This window comes from Filicampus tigris, chromosome 14 (assembly GCF_054856515.1).
Source record: "Filicampus tigris isolate MCC_2025a chromosome 14, RoL_Ftig_1.0, whole genome shotgun sequence".
Lineage (NCBI taxonomy): Eukaryota > Metazoa > Chordata > Actinopteri > Syngnathiformes > Syngnathidae > Filicampus > Filicampus tigris.
This window is the reverse complement of record NC_141230.1, coordinates 3,783,848-3,801,981: the sequence shown is the minus strand read 5'-3', so window position 1 is coordinate 3,801,981 and position 18,134 is coordinate 3,783,848. Positions and strand designations below refer to the sequence as shown.

General features: G+C 39.5%; 1 protein-coding gene across 4 annotated transcripts in view; it reads right to left on the bottom strand.

Moving 5' to 3' along the window:
* Positions 1-18,134, bottom strand: part of dachd (dachshund d) — a 166,632-nt gene that overhangs the window by 29,326 nt on the left and 119,172 nt on the right. For 2 of the 4 annotated variants that reach the window (XM_086052393.1, XM_086052394.1), the window contains 3 exons: positions 7,571-7,743; positions 6,482-6,647; positions 6,274-6,405 (listed from right to left, as the gene is read on the bottom strand). In XM_086052393.1, coding sequence (XP_085908519.1) covers positions 6,274-6,405; positions 6,482-6,647; positions 7,571-7,743 — 471 coding nt within the window. The remainder of the gene's footprint in view (positions 1-6,273; positions 6,406-6,481; positions 6,648-7,570; positions 7,744-18,134) is intronic. The other 2 variants (XM_086052390.1, XM_086052392.1) reach the window with 1 other exon arrangement.

Sequence of the window (18,134 nt, the reverse complement as noted above, 5' to 3'; positions counted from 1 at the left end):
TGCGACTTACTTAATGTGAAATCTAGGTCTGTTTAATTGAGCACAAAGTTGAGAAATTCACAGGAAGCCGTGACTTTTTCGGTTGTATGAATGGCAACAGGTGGATAAGCGGGTCCGTTGTACCTTTTGCCATCTAATAAAAGAGCCTTTCATTATTCCATCTGTCACTATATATATCACTGTCATTTACAGATGGACAAGAATGCATTTGTAATTAATAAATCATAATTTTGGACAAATCAAGTGACATCGGATCGCGCCGCTGATGATCTCTTCCGGCACGTGGATGTGTCATGGCGCCCTGATCACTGCTCCAAAAAGCTTCTAGTTCAACAACATACAGCACTGGCTGCCAATAGAATCCAGGTGTTTTTGATTGCTCGAAAACTGTTATGGTGTTAAAACTACAGGTGGTGTGCAAACAGATTAGACTGTTGACACGTTTTTGCTTTTGCATCTACACAGTTAGCAGAATGTCTTCTTTACACCACGGTCGAGCTGTGTTTTTAAAGTCTAGGCTATTCGTTACATTGTCCAGACTGTGATGAACAAGAAATCAATACATGTTTTCTTCAATTTGATCTTCATTTGTGCAAGACAGTACAAATTCAAATGAATACAGCAATTAACTTATACCTTGCTAATATACCTTACAGCAAATTTATTTCACGTTTACATTCTTGTAACCACTACGAAGAGAGCAAAATCATGCCTTGCTGTGACACATTTTGATATTGTGAAACTTTGAGTCCGGGAAATTATGTTAAGCCGTATGATGTCCAGAGTGAGTTTTACAGCCAAAGGCTTCGGTCGTGTTCAAATGTTAATAAAAGCACATATGATACTTGATTATCCAAACAAAGTCATTCAATTATTCATGATTTTTAGTTCGTAAATATCTATTACCTAGTTCTGTTATGGCATGGTCAACTAATGGTCGTCCTAGGTTCAAATCTGGCAGCTGGGATAGGCTCCAGCTAACCCATGATCCTAATGACAACAAACTCGATGGATGGTTTTGGTTTGTGGTGGTCAACATTAAGAATTCAGTCATTGCTATGGGGAAAAGTTTGATTTTTTTTTTTTTTTTTTTTTACATTTTCCCAAACGCTTAACAAAGCCAGATATTTAATTGCTCAAAAAACATCAGCTTGTTTTCTGCTCCAAGCTAAGCAATGTGTTGTATATTCATGTTAGGAAGTGTTAGCTTTTGCTTCCAAAAACCCAAATATAACCAATCTATCTGGATAATTCTATGTAATAAACACAAACTCTAAAAACAGTTGGGTTAAATATAACACAATTTTGGGTCAAAAAAAGACAGATGCACTAATTGGGTTAATTTGACCCACCTTCTTGTGTTGTTTTGTGCAAAACAGCCCAATTTTTGAGATTGTTTTGTACAATACTACCCATTTTTTGGGTTGCTTTTGAAGAAAATTGACCCAAGTAGTCTATCAGTCCATTTTTGACCCAAAATTATGTTATTTTTAACCCAACTATTTTTAGAGTGCAGAGTCTCTCAAAAATATCAGGCACATCACCATTTGCTCCAATGCAAGCAAGCTCATATTAACCATAAAATAATGGTATGATGGTGTTAGCTCGTTACGTTAGCCTATCCTTGTTACTAAACATGGTGACTAAACCAAATAATCCAGTCTGGCATTTCAGCAATTCTGTTGGCAAAAGACTTCCCCCGCCACATGGTATTTAGGTGTATGGTTCGACGTACATGCATATGGCTGGCATTTCAAACACTCTCTCCCAAAGAAATGAAATGATGTCAAGCCGTTTGATGTCCAGAGTGGGTTTTACAGCCAAAGGCTTCCAAATGTCCCCCCGCCTTATTTGTCGAGGCTACCTGCTGTTTTCACGAGACAGAGGCTTGTAGGAAGACTTTTTTTTCTTTTCGTTTGAAGCTGTTCAATTAGTCACATGTGAGATAGCTTTATACTTTAAACATCATCTAATCTCACATATTTTTTTCTCATCCAGGAAAATTTTTGGACCACTGACAGAAAAACAACAACAACCTCAGACCATCTGGCTCGTCTGCGCTAGGTGACACAACTTCGGAAAAAGGCTTGACAACAAACAGCCTTTGTCCCGCCACGGTGTAGATGACATTGCAGCGTCTTTTCGGGAATCCTATTTAAATGGAGTCCTTTCTCTGGCGTTCCCGCTGTGCCCGAGATTAATTGAATGCTCTGCCAGGATCGTAAAGATCAAACAAGTGGGGGCGATATCATTAAACCATCGGAATGCTATCTCTAAACAAACTGACGTGACAAACGGGGCCCTAATTAAAAAGCTGGCCATAAACAAAGCCTCCCGAACAATGGTTTATATTATTCATCTAACGCATCGTGTAATATCATTACAGTTCACTATATATATCATTAATTTTATTTCCTTCACTTAAAGCTTTTATTGGAATTACTTTGGTTATTAGTTAGTTCTTAATGTATCGGACGGTGGTGGCGACCATCTCTCTTATCTCGCTGCATAAACCTGTGCATGTTATTCAAATTGCCTCATTTATTATGATAGCTTCCTCATGTAAATTGTGCTGACTGCTCGCCCTTGCGCAGTCCTCATTAGACTAATGAAAACCTTCAAACGAAAAAACTAAACAAGCTGCCAAATAAAAGGTTCCGGGGTTATTATGAAAATTACAACTGTGCGAGCGGCGAAGGAGCTCTCTTCATTAATTCATGCTCAGCAAATTGCTAACTAATTTGGTTGCACTCCTCTGCATTAATGGGTTATTTTATGAAAAACTAAAAAATAAATAAATCTTTTTTTTTTCCACAGTGCAAGACCTCAGAAGAGAGCAGAATCCTAATAAAGTCTGGCGACATATCGGGAATTGACAACACAGAGTGTATAACATGCGTGAGGGTCACCTGGTTGGAATTGCTCCTGGACTGTTACTTCCCATTGGTCTGTCTTTTATGGTTCTCTTGTGTCCATTTTCTGACCATATCTAAACTAAACTGTGTTAACTTTGGCTATAACCTTGACCCGAGCTCAAACTTGGACACATCTTCACTCACAACTCAGTAGAGGCTTGTAGTGACTTGGAACAAAAGCAAGAAGCAATGTTTGATTAACATGTTCAATTTGTTTAAACAGAATTTGTATTTTGCTTATGAATCTGTTTACCAAAGCTTTTGGAAACGCTAAATATTGATGCATGATTCATTTTACTGTTAGTATTTCACACATTATGATGTCATGTCATCTTCTAAACCGCTTATCCTATATAGGGTCGCGGGGAGTTGCTGGAGCCTATCCCAGCCGTCAATGGGCGAAGGCAGATTACACCCCGAACTGGTCGCCAGCCAGTCGCAGGGCACACATAGACACTGTCACTGAGCGGGAATCGATCCCACGCTGCCCGCACACAACTCAGGCGTGTGTACCACTACACTATCAGCGGACTTACACATTATGATATTGTTTTTAACTGCCCATAACCAAACAAAACCATCCATCCATCCATCCATTATCTGTACCGCTTATCCTCACAAGGGTCGCGGGGCGTGCTGGAGCCTATCCCAGCTGTCTTCTGGCAGTAGGCGGGGGACACCCTGAATTGGTTGCCAGCCAATCGCAGGGCACACAGAGACAAACAAACATCCACACTCACACCTAGGGGCAATTTAAAGTGTCCAATCAACTTACCATGCATGTTTTTGGAATGTGGGAGGAAACCGGAGTACCCGGAGGAAACCCACGCAGGCACGGGGAGAACATGCAAACTCCACACAGGGAGGCCGGAGCCGGGATCGAACCCACGACCTCTAAACTGTGAGGCGGACTAGCTAACCAGTCGCCCACCGTGCTGCCCCCAAACAAAACCAATACACTTAAAAACATTGATCACATTTTTAATTACATTTTTAATTTCTAACTATTGTTATTATTATTATTATTATTATTATTATTATTATTATTATTATTATTATTACAAGTAGAAGTACTATAGAAAACATTTTTGCACAAGGTCTCAGTTTAATTTTTTTAAATGTATATACCAAATCCATCCATCCATCTGTTAAAAAATAGAATAAAATGTAATTTTATTTGTAGCCAAAGAAACTAATAGATACATTTGATGTATTTCATTTTATATGCAGTATATATTATACAATGGTGAGAAAAAACGTTTTGAATACATAGTAACAGCTGCTATATCATTCAAACATTAATTTAAAAATGTGGTAATATCTACCGTAATATATGATATACTATTGCATATGTTTTTAAGAAAGCTGCGCAGAACTTTATCTGTGTTTTACTGATATTAGCCAGTAGTCAGAGCCAGACATTAAAAAAAAAAGTAATAGCATGTCATTCAAGATTTATAGAACTGCAGTATAAGAGGATCTGTTCAAAATACACACACATACACACCCACACACCCCCCACACACACATTACACACACACTTTTGGTGACCCATAAATTGTGTTCATGATCCTGCTAATTATTCCGATGCACTGCTTCACAGGCTGCGAGTGAAGGGCTAATAGTGATTTTCATGTCAGACTATCCAACAGGGAGCAAAGCGGATCCCGGTGATGATTTCCACAGTGGTTCTCGTATCATTATCACCTCGCCCCACCCCGCATCACCCAGAGCACAGCATTGCAACCTACCCTGCTCCCTTTAAACCAATGGAGAATACTACAAATCTATTATTTGCTTGACTTTCTATGACTATAGATCATTTTCCTTTTTTTTCATTTCTAATGAAAAATCTTGCCAGCAATTAATAAAATGATTCAAGCCTGTATGATATGACCGGGGTACATCTCTTGAACATATCCCCTCCCATGTGTGAAGCAAATGGGAATGAGAACTTATGGTAATATCAATTAATTTGACTTTCGTAACGGAATGGCAGACCTCCACCTCCTAATTTGGATCAGTGAAATAAATGACGCACCTTCATAGATACTCACATCCCGCTTAAACTTGAATATTAAACCTCGAGATTGATGCATTATTCAGTGACAAATCCGCCTTTTGCACCATTATCCAGACTTTCATCGCACTTCTAAAAAGTTGAATAAAAATGGGTTGCCGTATTTGGGCAAAGAGTGTTTACATACTGTTTATTATTCATAAAAACACAAGCACACACACAAAATTCTCAAATAATGCTACAAAATGTTACTGGTATGTTAAAAGTTATCTCAAGTGAAAGTGGAGTTTAAAACATTTTTTTCTAATAAGAAGGGAGGCGAACCATTACATGTATTAGCGCTCCTGAACATGGACGCATACAGAACGCTAACCATCCTTAAATATGTCATCCCTATGCAACCTCAAACTAAAAGCATTAGCTTTAAAATTCGCTTACAACATGTGACAAGTCTCCACACCTAAAAGCATCTGAGAGATTGCTTCAGTGTTGCTGTTTTGGTAAGCAATGGAGTTCAAAGGGTTAAACAGTTAAGCCATTAGCAGTTAAGCCATGTCTGCATGGGAACCAGAGTGTCTATAAACCGAGATAATTACAGTTACTACCCAATTTTTTTCCTGATGAGAAAAAGGGAGGCTTTTATTTGTTGTAAGTTGATGATGCACCCAGCGACTAATTGAGACACGGTATCAATTTAAGTCGGACCCAATCTTTGGGAGATATAGAAATACGACTGAAAACGTCCATAAAAAGGAAGAAAACTACGTTGCAGCATTTAATGTTTTCATAATGACTTGGAGATTAAACCCTTTTTTCATATCACCTTTCATTTTTTTAAGAACAATTTTCGGATTAATTTTCTGACCTTTAATTTTTATTTAACAAGCTCTGTTATCAGACAACATTTGACCTTTCACACCTTGCCGTCCAGCAATTAGCTTGATGCGGTACCTACGTGTATTATATTTCCTCAAATAGTAGCCCCTACTCGGATAGACAGTTTCTCAATTGATTCACAGCAATGAATGGCTCCTTTAAATAGAAAAAAAAATGGCAAACTGTATCGACAGTTGTTTACTCAGTTTCTGAGCCTATTTGTTGCAAGCCAAAACAGCAGCACCTGGCAAATTCAATTGTGGAGACTTACCGTAAGTTGTAAAAGACTTCCCTGTACAGTATTAAAGATGATCTCATGTATGTGCATGTATCTTTAATGCTGATAACATCCCAGTAGACTCTGATGTGATCACACCACAATGTTTTGTGCATCTAATTTACATTCCTTGAAATCTTTATTTATTTAATCCAAAAATACTGACAAATAAAACCACTACTCACCTTTTTCTGCATGCATCCTTTTCACTTCGTGGCTCATGTCATGGGCCAGGTCTCCCTCTTTAGGCCCAGGCGGGATGTTGGGGGACAAACCGAGCAGGGCTTGGTTCATGGACAGGCCGTTGTGGTGTGGCGCTGTGGACAAAAAGGGAGCCGGGCTGCCATGAGGACGTGTTTGAAAAATGTAATTGTGAGCCACGAGTTGACGTACGTATCCTGTCTGAAGAGCTTTCCGTGTGGGCGGGCGAGCTGGACACGCTGCTGCTGCGGTGAGATGACGGGTGACTGCCGGGCCTTCGGTGGTCCTCTAAGGACGGGGCAGGGGATGGACTGTCCTGGATGCGCTCCTGCAAACCCTGCAGTGACAACACACAGCCCTAAAATAAATACAGTATATTCATTATTAACGTTGAAAAAGTATTTTTACGTTTCACTAAAAAGAGTGGTTAGCTAATTTTTACACTGCATTACAAGCTAATACAGGAATGGAGGGATACAATCCCCAAAATATAGTTCATATTGAACTTGTTGACTGCCAGCCATTTTCAAAGCAAAGCTCTCCATATTGCCAGTCATTTTAGAGCTTTCGGTCTGGTCTTTCAAGACCCATACAATATTATGTTCTGTAACAATAAAAGCAGCAAACCTACCAAGAGAAACAGAATCACTTTATTCACCAGAAAAACAGTTGGTTTCTAGCTTTTTATTATGCCAAGCAGAACAGTGACTTTGACACAAATTTTTCACTTCGGTGAAACCATAAACTATAAAACGAGACAAACAGGACAGAGAAAGGGCTTTCCCCACTGCGACACATAGGGTACTCTGTTTATACCATAAATAATTAGACATAATCTATTCGACTATGAGGTGCTTAAAATTGTCCGACTTCTAAGGTGTTGGCATTTCTCTCCAAGCTAATTGACGAGACAAGCCGAGCTTCACTTCACCTCGGCCTTACCTTCTACTCAAAAGCTGACTGAGATCAAATCCAAAACGATGAAATGTTGCCATCTACATGGATCTGTTAGTTATTATAGTGGTAACAAATCAGAATTTTACAGACAAGCTGGGTGAGACCCTCTTCCACGCCTAACTGTTGAAAAACATACTTAACCAATATATACATTGGTGAAAGTAAAGTGGATTCCAGTTGACTAATATAAACATCACAGCAGTAAATGAGTTAATATGTATATGTCAGGTTATTTACATTTTTACACTCATTTTTGTGAAATGAGGGTGCGTACATAAAGCAACATTTTTAATGTGAAATAAATGTAAATGTATAAAAAGTTACCTTAATGACAGATGTGACCATTCTCGAAGGCAGGCTCTGGCCCTGTGCCGCAGCGGCCATGTTGGCGATGGTGCTGAGGTGATTCATCTGGCTCATGGCCATGGTGACGGAAGCCGGCGGCAGACTGACGGGGATCAGCGGGTGAGGCATCATCATGAAGGGCAGTTCCAGGCCTGCGATGATGTGAAGAGGAGGTCATTGGTTACTCAACGATGTGTATCAAAATATTCACGAGCGGGGAACGTCCGGAACTCGCCGAAAGATATTTCCCGGTGGTGTTCTGCAATTCTCACCCCTTAAATACCCCTTAAAAAGTCCAATAACACTTAAGCTGGAGCAATTGAATAATTCTCCATGTTAACATAATAGACATCAATGTTTTACTATGCGTTAATAATAGAGAAGGAACGCAATAATAATAAAGAAAAAGGGGGATAAAAACTATCCACACAGTAGTTCACGCACCAAAGTTTACACTGCAATAAAATGGAATCAATTATTCTCTGATGAATAAAAAATATGGGAATATTATGGAAATTGTTGCAATATTTAAATATAAAAACGGCAGTAAAAACAAAGGCAATCTTGAAAGCCGCCATGACTAGTTAAGCACACTAATGACAAACGCGACTAAGGTTAATTATATCCGCCTATCAGTGGGCATAATGAAGGAATTTACTCCCTTTCATATACATACACACGCACATTATTCCACTCTGGCATCAGACGTGTCTTTTAAATTATTCAATTGCAGTCCGCCGATGGACGCCTAATTGGGGGAAATTGAAGACGTTTAAACGGCAAAGAGAGCGGAATAATAAAGATACCGCGGGGGGTTCATAGTTAGCAGTGCGCCGTGCTTCTTTCATGTAAGCAGGGCAACTTTTAGAAGGTCACAGTTAGGTGTCTGCACACCCCTCAAACTCCCCACGCTTCCCTACCGTCCGTCCCCACTCAGCTTGATGGGGACTTTGAACGGCGGAGGATCAAACGTGACTGTGAACAGTTTGGTCTCGTTCCTGCGCCTCTCGCTTTAAAGACAACCTCATAGACATTCGGATACTGATTGAGCTTTTTTTGTTGTTGATTTTTTTACCTTTCTCTTTCTCTCTCTCACTTGGCAGACCAGTTCAAGGTAATAAAAAAAAAAAAAGCTGATCTGCAGAAAAACAACTCTGACAAAACATCAGTCACTAAAGGGCAAGGAGATCTACATGGCGACAGCTCTAAAGAGAAGGACACTGGTTGGAAATGAAAGGGCTCCTTTTTCGAAAAGCGAGCATTGATTTCCATAAGAAAGATGCCTCGGTGGAGAGTATTCCCAAACAATATAAAGGATTAAAGCGAGCACCTTGTATCAGTGCTTGGACTGAATCAATTACCACTCAGCAGCCAAAGCTCAATTAAAGCAAACACCCCCCAAAAAATAATGAGGGACTGATTGCGGAGGTGCTTAATGTAGGACATCATGGAGAGGGTCTTGGCAACCCATCAGCCATTCAAGGCTCCTCAAGGACCTCTCGGGTGGGATGCGTTACACCCAGGGCCAAATGTGTCCTCCCTTTCCAAATATATGGAGAACTCGCCACCACTTGTCCTTGAGGCGAAACACTGCACCTCTGTTCGGGGTATTAGTGTCGCTTTCATCGGCTTCCCAGCACCTTTCATGTCCGCCTCGTCCTGAAGTGGCCACCCCTCCTTAAAGCGCATTGAAAGGAGGGAAGGAGAATGTGACACAAACTTCATTTTGTTGGAGACTGAAATGATTCAGGTGAGCATATTTGTCAAAATTTCTTAATGAGAAATCACCAGAAAACCTGCAACCAAGTCTAAAATACATGTCCAACTGTAGATCGGTGCCACAACTAATAAAAGCATCAATAGAGAATAAATTAGATGTGTAGCATTGCAGAAAGCCAAACTTCCACCAAGCAGTGTGGGTCAGGTCAGTTTGGCATGGTATTCAGTATTGCCATTAAAAAAAACATTACAGCTTTGCCAATCAAGATAAGACTGAGATTTTTTTTGTTTGCTCAGGGTTCCCACAGGTTTCTTCAAATTAAATGTAAGACTACTCAAGAACTATTTTAGACCTTTAAGATAAAACGTAATGCTTATTTCATAGTCAAATCGGCAAAGAAAAACAAAATGATTTTGCGTTAATTTATTTCTCAAATGTGGAAATGTGGCCTGTGTGCACGATGTAAGAATGCAAAATATTGAGTAGGCTACTCACGCAACACCACCACACCACAGATAAAGAGCAAGTCGAGGTGAGAAAAATCAAGGCAGACTTTTTTTTTTTTGCTTTTTTAATTTTTTTTTTTTTTTTTTTACATGGGTTCCATTGCTTTTTACATTAGCTGGTTACTTAATCCATGCTAGGAATATATGGAGTACAGAGACTCTTGAGAAATAATGTAAATCGTAACTCAACAATAAATAAATACAATTAAGGTCAGGAACAGTCAACTGCTTAGCTCCGCACTCTTGGCAGCGATATCTTTATCCAAGTCAGCCAGTTCTGCAACTTCTCCTTATGGCCTCTCCAAGGAGAAGTTACATAAAGCAGGTCGCTAGACTAACTTTTTGTTGTTGTTGTTGTTTGACCGCACTTCACTTCCTGAACAATTTATCTTAAATTTTATTTTTTTTTAAATTCTGAATGGACATTTTCAAGGGTAGCTATTACGTTAGGTCAGTAATTAATTACTGTCATGACAGTAGGAAAGCCTCATAGTGTTTGTTATCCATCCATCCATTTTCTGAACCACTCATTCCCACGGGTCATGAGCGTGCAGTCAAGTGGTGGTTGGTGTGCGTATTATTGGATATAATAATCTGGCGATGAAACTTCGCCTTGTGCCGCTGCTTTTGTGTCGCTTTGCACTTAAGTGTCAGGAATCTGAGCATGTAGCCATGTTTCCGTGATTACTTAAATGACACAGTCCCAAGACTTTCAGGTGTTATTTAGACATTTTAAGATCCCATAGGACTTTTTAAGATCCCACAGAAACTTTAATTGTCTTTGCATTTTATTATAAAACTTTGGTTGCCTTATTTTTACACTTGTCTGATGGTAAATAATGGTGGAATGTTACTTAAAACATGTCTGGCAGTGACAGTCCTTTGAATGGATTATTTCCATTTCCATTATTTGTTGTGGAGAAAATAGTTTCAAATTGCAGGTTGACAAAGGATCAACCTTAGAGGCGCCACAGGCGCATTTTTTGTGAAGATATTTTTCTGGATTTTTAAATTCCAGTGAGTCATAACAATAACGCTGCTTTGAAATACGTAATCACAAAATAAATAATTTTTGACAATGCAAATGTAAACCTGTGGAAAACATACCATTTGCAAGTGGACTGCGTTGTGTAAACTTATCTTACACTGATCAACTACAACTTTTAATCAGATGGGTTTCTCTGTCTGTAAACATATTTTTGACGCTAATATCCAAAAGGTTTTTACTTTTATTCTGGAACAACAGGTTTTGGGAATATTTATATTTATATATTTTTATTTTTTGGTTCTTAAGTTTGACCTTTAAAAGCTTGCGGCCTTGCGCAATATGGATTTTACCATGAGTTCGAATTTATAGCTATGATGTTTCAGAAAAAAAATCAATCTGTTGCTGAACATAAACGTTAATTTGTAAATTACTAAATGTCTTCCTATATTACTTATTCTATTCTAGGATATGACGTAGGCTATGCCTAGGCCTACTCCTCCCCAACAATTTCTTTTGTATTTTGTTTTGAAGGACAGCCATCGGGGAAAAAATGATTTATTCCTCGGAAGAGTTACCACTCTTATTGTATGATTTTTTTCTGGTAAAGAGAAACATATTAACAGATTCAGTTGCTTTTAAAAAATGGTGACAAAGGGCCACGGTCCGCTCATTGCTAGGTAAGATGCATCATTTGCAGAGAGTGGGAACGTTGCCAGTCGACACCAAATACAAAGCATCTGAAACAAAACAAAAATCTAGCAAAATGTTATAGGAGCTGATAGGCTTAAAAAGCCTGGTGTCATCTCTTCTAATTGTGAAAACAAAATAAAGTTACATACTGCAGCTTTAACTTTAAACTCATCGGAAAGTGTAATATACCTTTGTCAGCTGTATATCCGTACACTCTCCAACTAAATTCTTGCAATTTAGATTGCTATTGCAATTTTCAACACAGAAGTTAAGAAGTGATGAAGAAGCGAATTCCCGCTTTGCGTAAACAAAGCGTTTGGAGTCATTTACCGGAAGTGAGCCTGAGGGAGCCGCAAAGGTGAACTCCGATGTGCCGTCATTAAAACAACAAATCACTTAATACCGACATAAACAGCTCAGCTATTATGCTCACGCCTGGCTAAGCAAAGATCGGAATCGGCGGGGACGAACAGAGTGAATTAAAACAGCCCTCAGTGAGAGCGCAATTACTGTAAAGGGCTTGTTATGGCAAACTCAAAATTGCATGTTGTCAAAAAAATGCCAACAAAAGATAGAACATTTTAAAATGATTAAATAGAGCTGTTGTCTACGCGGTGGACAGAAATGATAACCCACTACCATCAATCTTAATCTAAACAGGAAGTCTGCCTTTCTGTGGATGAATATATGAGAACAAGTAAATCGGAAGCCTCTTACTCTTTTAACTTTGTTGCAGGGAGATTTCCCCTGACAAAAATTAAACTAGATCCTACTTGGCACTTTATTATCTCTTCAATGGAATGATTTATTGTTTGTGGAGCCAAGGAAGCACAAAGAGAGAACGGGGAGATTACATTTCCAGCCAAAGCTCAAGCCTGATCTCGTTTTCCGAGGAATAAAAGAGAAAAAAAAAAGGTTCCCGACAAACAATAATGTCAGCTGTAATTGATCAGAGGTCGCCGGCTGAGCCCACAGTAACGGCGCACTATTTAAGCGACAATCTGCCCCGACGCTTTTCAGACGCTGGCTAATGAAGCTGTCTGTCTTGGGCTATTTACCTTCTCTTAACTGGACGGCAGGAGATGTACTGTAAGAGACAGCGCCGGAGAGGATCTGTGAAATAGGACCTGCACACGCCTGAGGAATGTCTAATTGGTTGGCGCCGCCCGAGCTTGGGATCTGGCGCTAATTAAATGCCTTGTTTAAAGCCTATCTGTCTTTGTTTGGAGCGTCAGAACAATGCATCCTAGACAAACATTCCTGGCGGTTATCCTTTGAGTTTGATTTCAATTGGACGAGACAAAAGGGCCGACGTGTTTGACCGCTAAGCCTTTTGGTTGTTTCGTGTTGAGACGCTTCTTCCGTCTCTCTGATCCTGTCAAACTCAACAGGAACATTCCACTATGCTGGCTAAATGGAGCGAGTCACCGCTCGATACGCAATTCAACCCCAAGCTGCCTTTAATTGAGCGCAGCAAAGTTGTATTCTTGCAAACATTGTGAGATGTCAGTGCACGCCAACAATCTTTTTCTTAGTCATATCAAGAATCTGCTGAAAAATATGCAATTTCTTCGCAAATTGTGTTCACTGTAATTGACGATGGCAGGTTAATTAAAGACTCGAAACTGCCCATAGGTCTGAATGGTTGTTTGTCTATGTTTGCCCTGCCATTGGCTGGCTTCCGGTCCAGGATGTACACCGCCTCTTGCCCAAAGTCAGCTGACTCAAACGCGACTCTCACAGAGACTAATGGATAGATGGATGGAGACAGTGGAGTTGGAATAATCGTTTACAGACCTGACATTTTCGTGATATATTAATGACTTTGCGAGGGGGGGTTATCTTACTGGCATTTAAGTAAAAATTAATTCCCTTACTGCTTTGATCCATCCACCCATCGTCTACATCAATTCATGTTGAGGGTCATGGGTGACCTGAAGTCTATCCCAGCTAGCTGACTTTGGGAAACGGGAGTGCTAACGTACTGACACAAAGCCTCTCAAATACTCACATCCACCCCTTCACAGAGAGGGAAATGAACCCATGTTGCCTGCACAGAAGTGAGAAGGTTAAAAAAAAAACGTAGTCATGTAAAAATCTGGAATAAAAGATCCTGATATATATTGTAAACAAATAAATTGTCACATTTTTGACTCAGCATTTTATATCTTGATTCATGATACAGCAGAAAAGACCAATCACTTAACTGCTTTGAAATAATTGTAAAATGTATTATTTCTAAAATGTCATCAATCGTAGACCATTTTCTGGAAAATAGTTGACTTGGAACACTCTTCCCTGCTATATCAGTGACTGCACGAAAAATGCCTTAAAACAATTACCCAATGCACACAAAAATAGTTGATAGTTATTTTATATAGTGCTGTGTGAGTTTCTGCAAAAACAACAGTCCAACAGTCACCAGTTTAGAGCCGATGGCAGGCAAATTTCCCAGAAGCCCGTTCACACTCCTCCTGAAGGGTGTAAACGAGGCAGTCCTCATTTAAGTGAACTTATAAAATGCCCCCATGTCGTATTCTGGCAAAAAAGGTGAGGTATGGACAGCCTTTGTTGTGGTCATAGCAAGCATTTGTGCGGCCCTAAGAGGAAATGAATAGTGAGCACTAATCAGCTCTTCATCTTTATTAGAACTGTTCATGGCGCTAAAAAAAATTACCGGAGCCATCGTTTTTGGAAGCCTGGCGGATACGACATCAAACATGGAGAAACTCCATAAATGTGTTGTGTTGTCTGGAGTTGTGCTCCCACTTACAACGCTTACATTACGCACAGATGCACACACGCAGATGGCAGGTCAAGTCCAGGCAGGCGAGTCCTGGTTCTCATTAAAGTGGGAGGAAGGTATCTGGCTTTGATCTTGCCACCCACAGCCCCACGGTGTCATTGAACGCACCGCGGAAGAAAACCTTTTGTGTTGACGCACTTAATGTTGATCATAAAGCAAACATGTTGCCTTTGTTAAATACGTCGTAGGCGTGCACACACGAGGGAACGGATGCCGCCAAGACGACATAAACATGAAACCTCAGATAACGCGCTATAGGTGCACGCAGAGACGACCCGACATGAAACACATGCAAACAATATGCTTTGCATTCCACAGGCCAGATGGAGACAAATCAAGATGAGGTGCGTCAACAAGCTGAAACATGCTGAATGAAATTTCCTGCTTAAATACAGATTAAATTTTAAGTCTTTCCAGCGCCTTTATGTATACAATTGTATTATAAACCTTAGCAATATGGGCACCTAGATTTTTTTTTATTATAGTTAGGTTTTATTTCGTTTTGACTTTTGTTTTTCAAATGCAGTTAGTTTTAATTAGTTAAATCAGCAAGTTTGTTGTTTTTTTATTAGGTATTATTTTTTCAGAAATGCTTCATTTTACCTTGGTTTTTATTAGTTTTAGTATTAGTTTTAGCTTTTGAAAAAAATCTATATGGAGTAAGACTACACGATATTGGAAAAACATGCAATATTCAATATGGATGTTGACTGTAGCGATAGATATTATCAGATGTGTTGGAATAGGGATGCACCAAAAACAGGCTGGACAGGGGCTCTTGAGGTCCAGACTTGGGCACCCTGCCCTAGATAATGTCCAACAATTGATTGGGGATGCAATTGCGTGGCGATTTACGTTTACATCTGACTGGTGAAATTCAGGTAACTGCGTAAGACGATTATTGCAAAATCTTTGCGATATGCATAATGCATAGGCCATTATTGCAATATCGATATTTTTTCAATATATTGTGCACCTCTAATATGGAATATTTGTTGAGTCCAAGATAAAAAAATGTAAATAAGTGGTCTGTATTAAAGTAAAGTACATTATAAAGTAAACTACAATTCACAAAGAACTGTTGGACCTTGCTTCTTTTGTACAGTTGTACCAATACCGAAATTAATACATTTAAAATTAACCTTGAAAGCTCATATATGATAATAATTAACTAAGACGAAAACAAAGGACATTTTTTTTCGCTATAATTCACTTTTAGTTACTTTTTATGAACGTAAGATGTGGTTCGTTTTCGTTTTGTTAAGAGCATTTTTGTTTTTATTTTATTTGATTAACGGACATCTCTTCAGTTTTACGTTTTACTTACATTTTTACTTTTTAATAAAGTTTTACTTAATAACCTTGATGGGCACCACTGTGGCCTCGTGGTAAAACATAGTGCTGAAACTTACATCATACTTAATGATGATGAACGCAACAGACATGAATTTACAGCTACTGCTGTCTTTTCCTCTAAGAGGAGTGAGGCCTGCAGAAAAATTGAGACTGTGGAGTACAATACAGTGGCGTCCAGAGCTACAGCAAAAGGGGTAAACTAACAATTGCACGAGTATTTACAGTATCAATCCTCAAATGCTACAATGACAAATCTGCTTGACCAATGAGCAACTGGCAGTAGTTGGCATGGTATCGACCTCAGCTAATACAAATAGTACAGATCGGGACTGCAAACTTTGCGTTTGAGAAAGGATGTTCTACAAAAAAAAAACGTTTCTAGAAAACTATTAAACATGCTTTTCTAGTTCTCCATTTTAAAAGAAAACTGGTGGGTCAGCTAGCTATTTCTAGTCATTAGATTGGTTCACTTAAGTTCTTTAAATGCTTTTTAGAAATTGTTGCTCATGTGTAATTGATCGGGTCTTGAAGCAATTTAGACAAAAACGAATGCACCATTTGGCAGCAGAGGCACTGTTGCCACGCTCAACTAGTTTGCTGTCAAGCGAAGACCAAAATGACATCAGCGATGAAAAGCAAAGTTACAGCGCCGGCAGACCTGTGCTATTTCAGCAATATTCTGCTCAATGCGACATAAACGAGATAGTCTCCCATCTTATTAAAAATTATATTTGAAAAGCAGTTAAACGGTCATTAGTTGATCAAAGTGTAGTTGATCAGTCAAATTCCTTCCCGAGCTCAACCAATTAAACCAAGCATTTTCAAGCTCACAAACGGAGGGAGGTTAGCAGAACCACGATAAGACAGAAAACATCTCAGATGTGACGAGCTATAGAATAATTGCTTTCCTCGGAGAGGCGGCAGAGTGGAGCATGTGGTCGAAATTATCAGCCAGACAGAGGTGTTTGTCCTTTAAGTGTATCGCGCTAACTTTTATGGGATCATTTAAAATCCAGGCACTCTAATGGCATGCATTCTTTAAAGGGGAAATGGAAAGATCCATCATCTATGTGACAGAGGGGAAAAAAAAGTTCTTCCTATCTTTGAATAGGAAATGCAAAACACGTTTTGGCCTTCCAGCGCAAGCCGTGTGTTTGAGCCGTCCGTCTGCTCTTTGCTGCAAATGTTAACGGACGTTTATTGACCATAGTCTTTTTTTTTAGGTGAAAATGTTAATCTAACTGAGGGTGCAGTGGTTTACTAGCCTGAATTCAATGCAGGCAATGTGGATTCAGCTCAGCGATGGAGTGAATGTGAGAGTGAATAGTTGTCTATCGCTGCAGTATATGTCCTGTGATTGCAACCAGCGACCAGTCCAGTTTACGTATGCCTTTTATTTAAAGTTGGCTGGGATAGGCTCTAGCCCACCTGCAACATGAACACAATGAGGGTTATTGGAAATGGACGAATGGATGGTAGAATATGTTGAAAAGCTCTGGAAAATAGTCGGGTTGGAACATGATGTAGTCATGTATCCTTAAATCTGGGGGGGGAAGCCTCATCACTTTGAAATACATAATCCCAAAACATGTACATGCTTACAAGATATACATTTAGAGCATAAAAACAAAAGTGCAGAGATTCGTTATCAATAATACAGGCTCACCCCAAAAAAAAAAAAAAGTGCCCCAACTTTCAATAGAGATAATTCCTTGAAATTTCTACGGAATCAAAGCAACTTGAGGTACTAGTTTATTGTATTTAGAACATCACATTAAAACATTATGCTCATTGGCCTTTTCTTCTTCAGAAATCCATTTCAAATTTTCAAATTCAAATGTTCTTTCGGGGCCCGTTTTTTTTTTTTTTTGGGGGGGGGGGGGTGTCACCCTGTATTACCATCACTGTAATTATATGACGGGTTTCCAATGAGTGGCTGCACATTTGACCATGCGTGTTGTGGACTTTTCTGATTCTGGATTGTTTCTTGTTATTTTTTTTATTTCTACCGTTCTGTGTGCAAGAAATAACTGGCTAGAGGAGTGATCATATTCATTATACTGAGTGTCACAGTGCACTTTGGCCTTTTTTCCCCCGATTCTGTGGATTATCTCTCGTGTTTCTGTGCATTCATGTTCTGAATTGTTGCGGTGCAAGAATTCTTTGAGATAAAAAACATGCAAAACACGTTTTCGTCTGCCTTGAAGCGCTTTTGAGTTGTCCTGTCTGGCTTTTTGCTGCAAATGTTAATGAACAGGGCTCCATAATCATGCCATATGCTTGCATGTGGCAAATCTCATTACAGTAAATGACCTTTACCAGGCAATGCCAACATCCCAGCGCTTGATAACGCTCAGCACAGGAGACAATGGCGGCTCTGGTTAGCGTCTTCACGCTCGGACAGCAAAACGGGTTCCCGGGAGGAACAGCCTCTAATTTGGGCCCATTTTTTATATTTGCGTCACGTCACTCCTGAT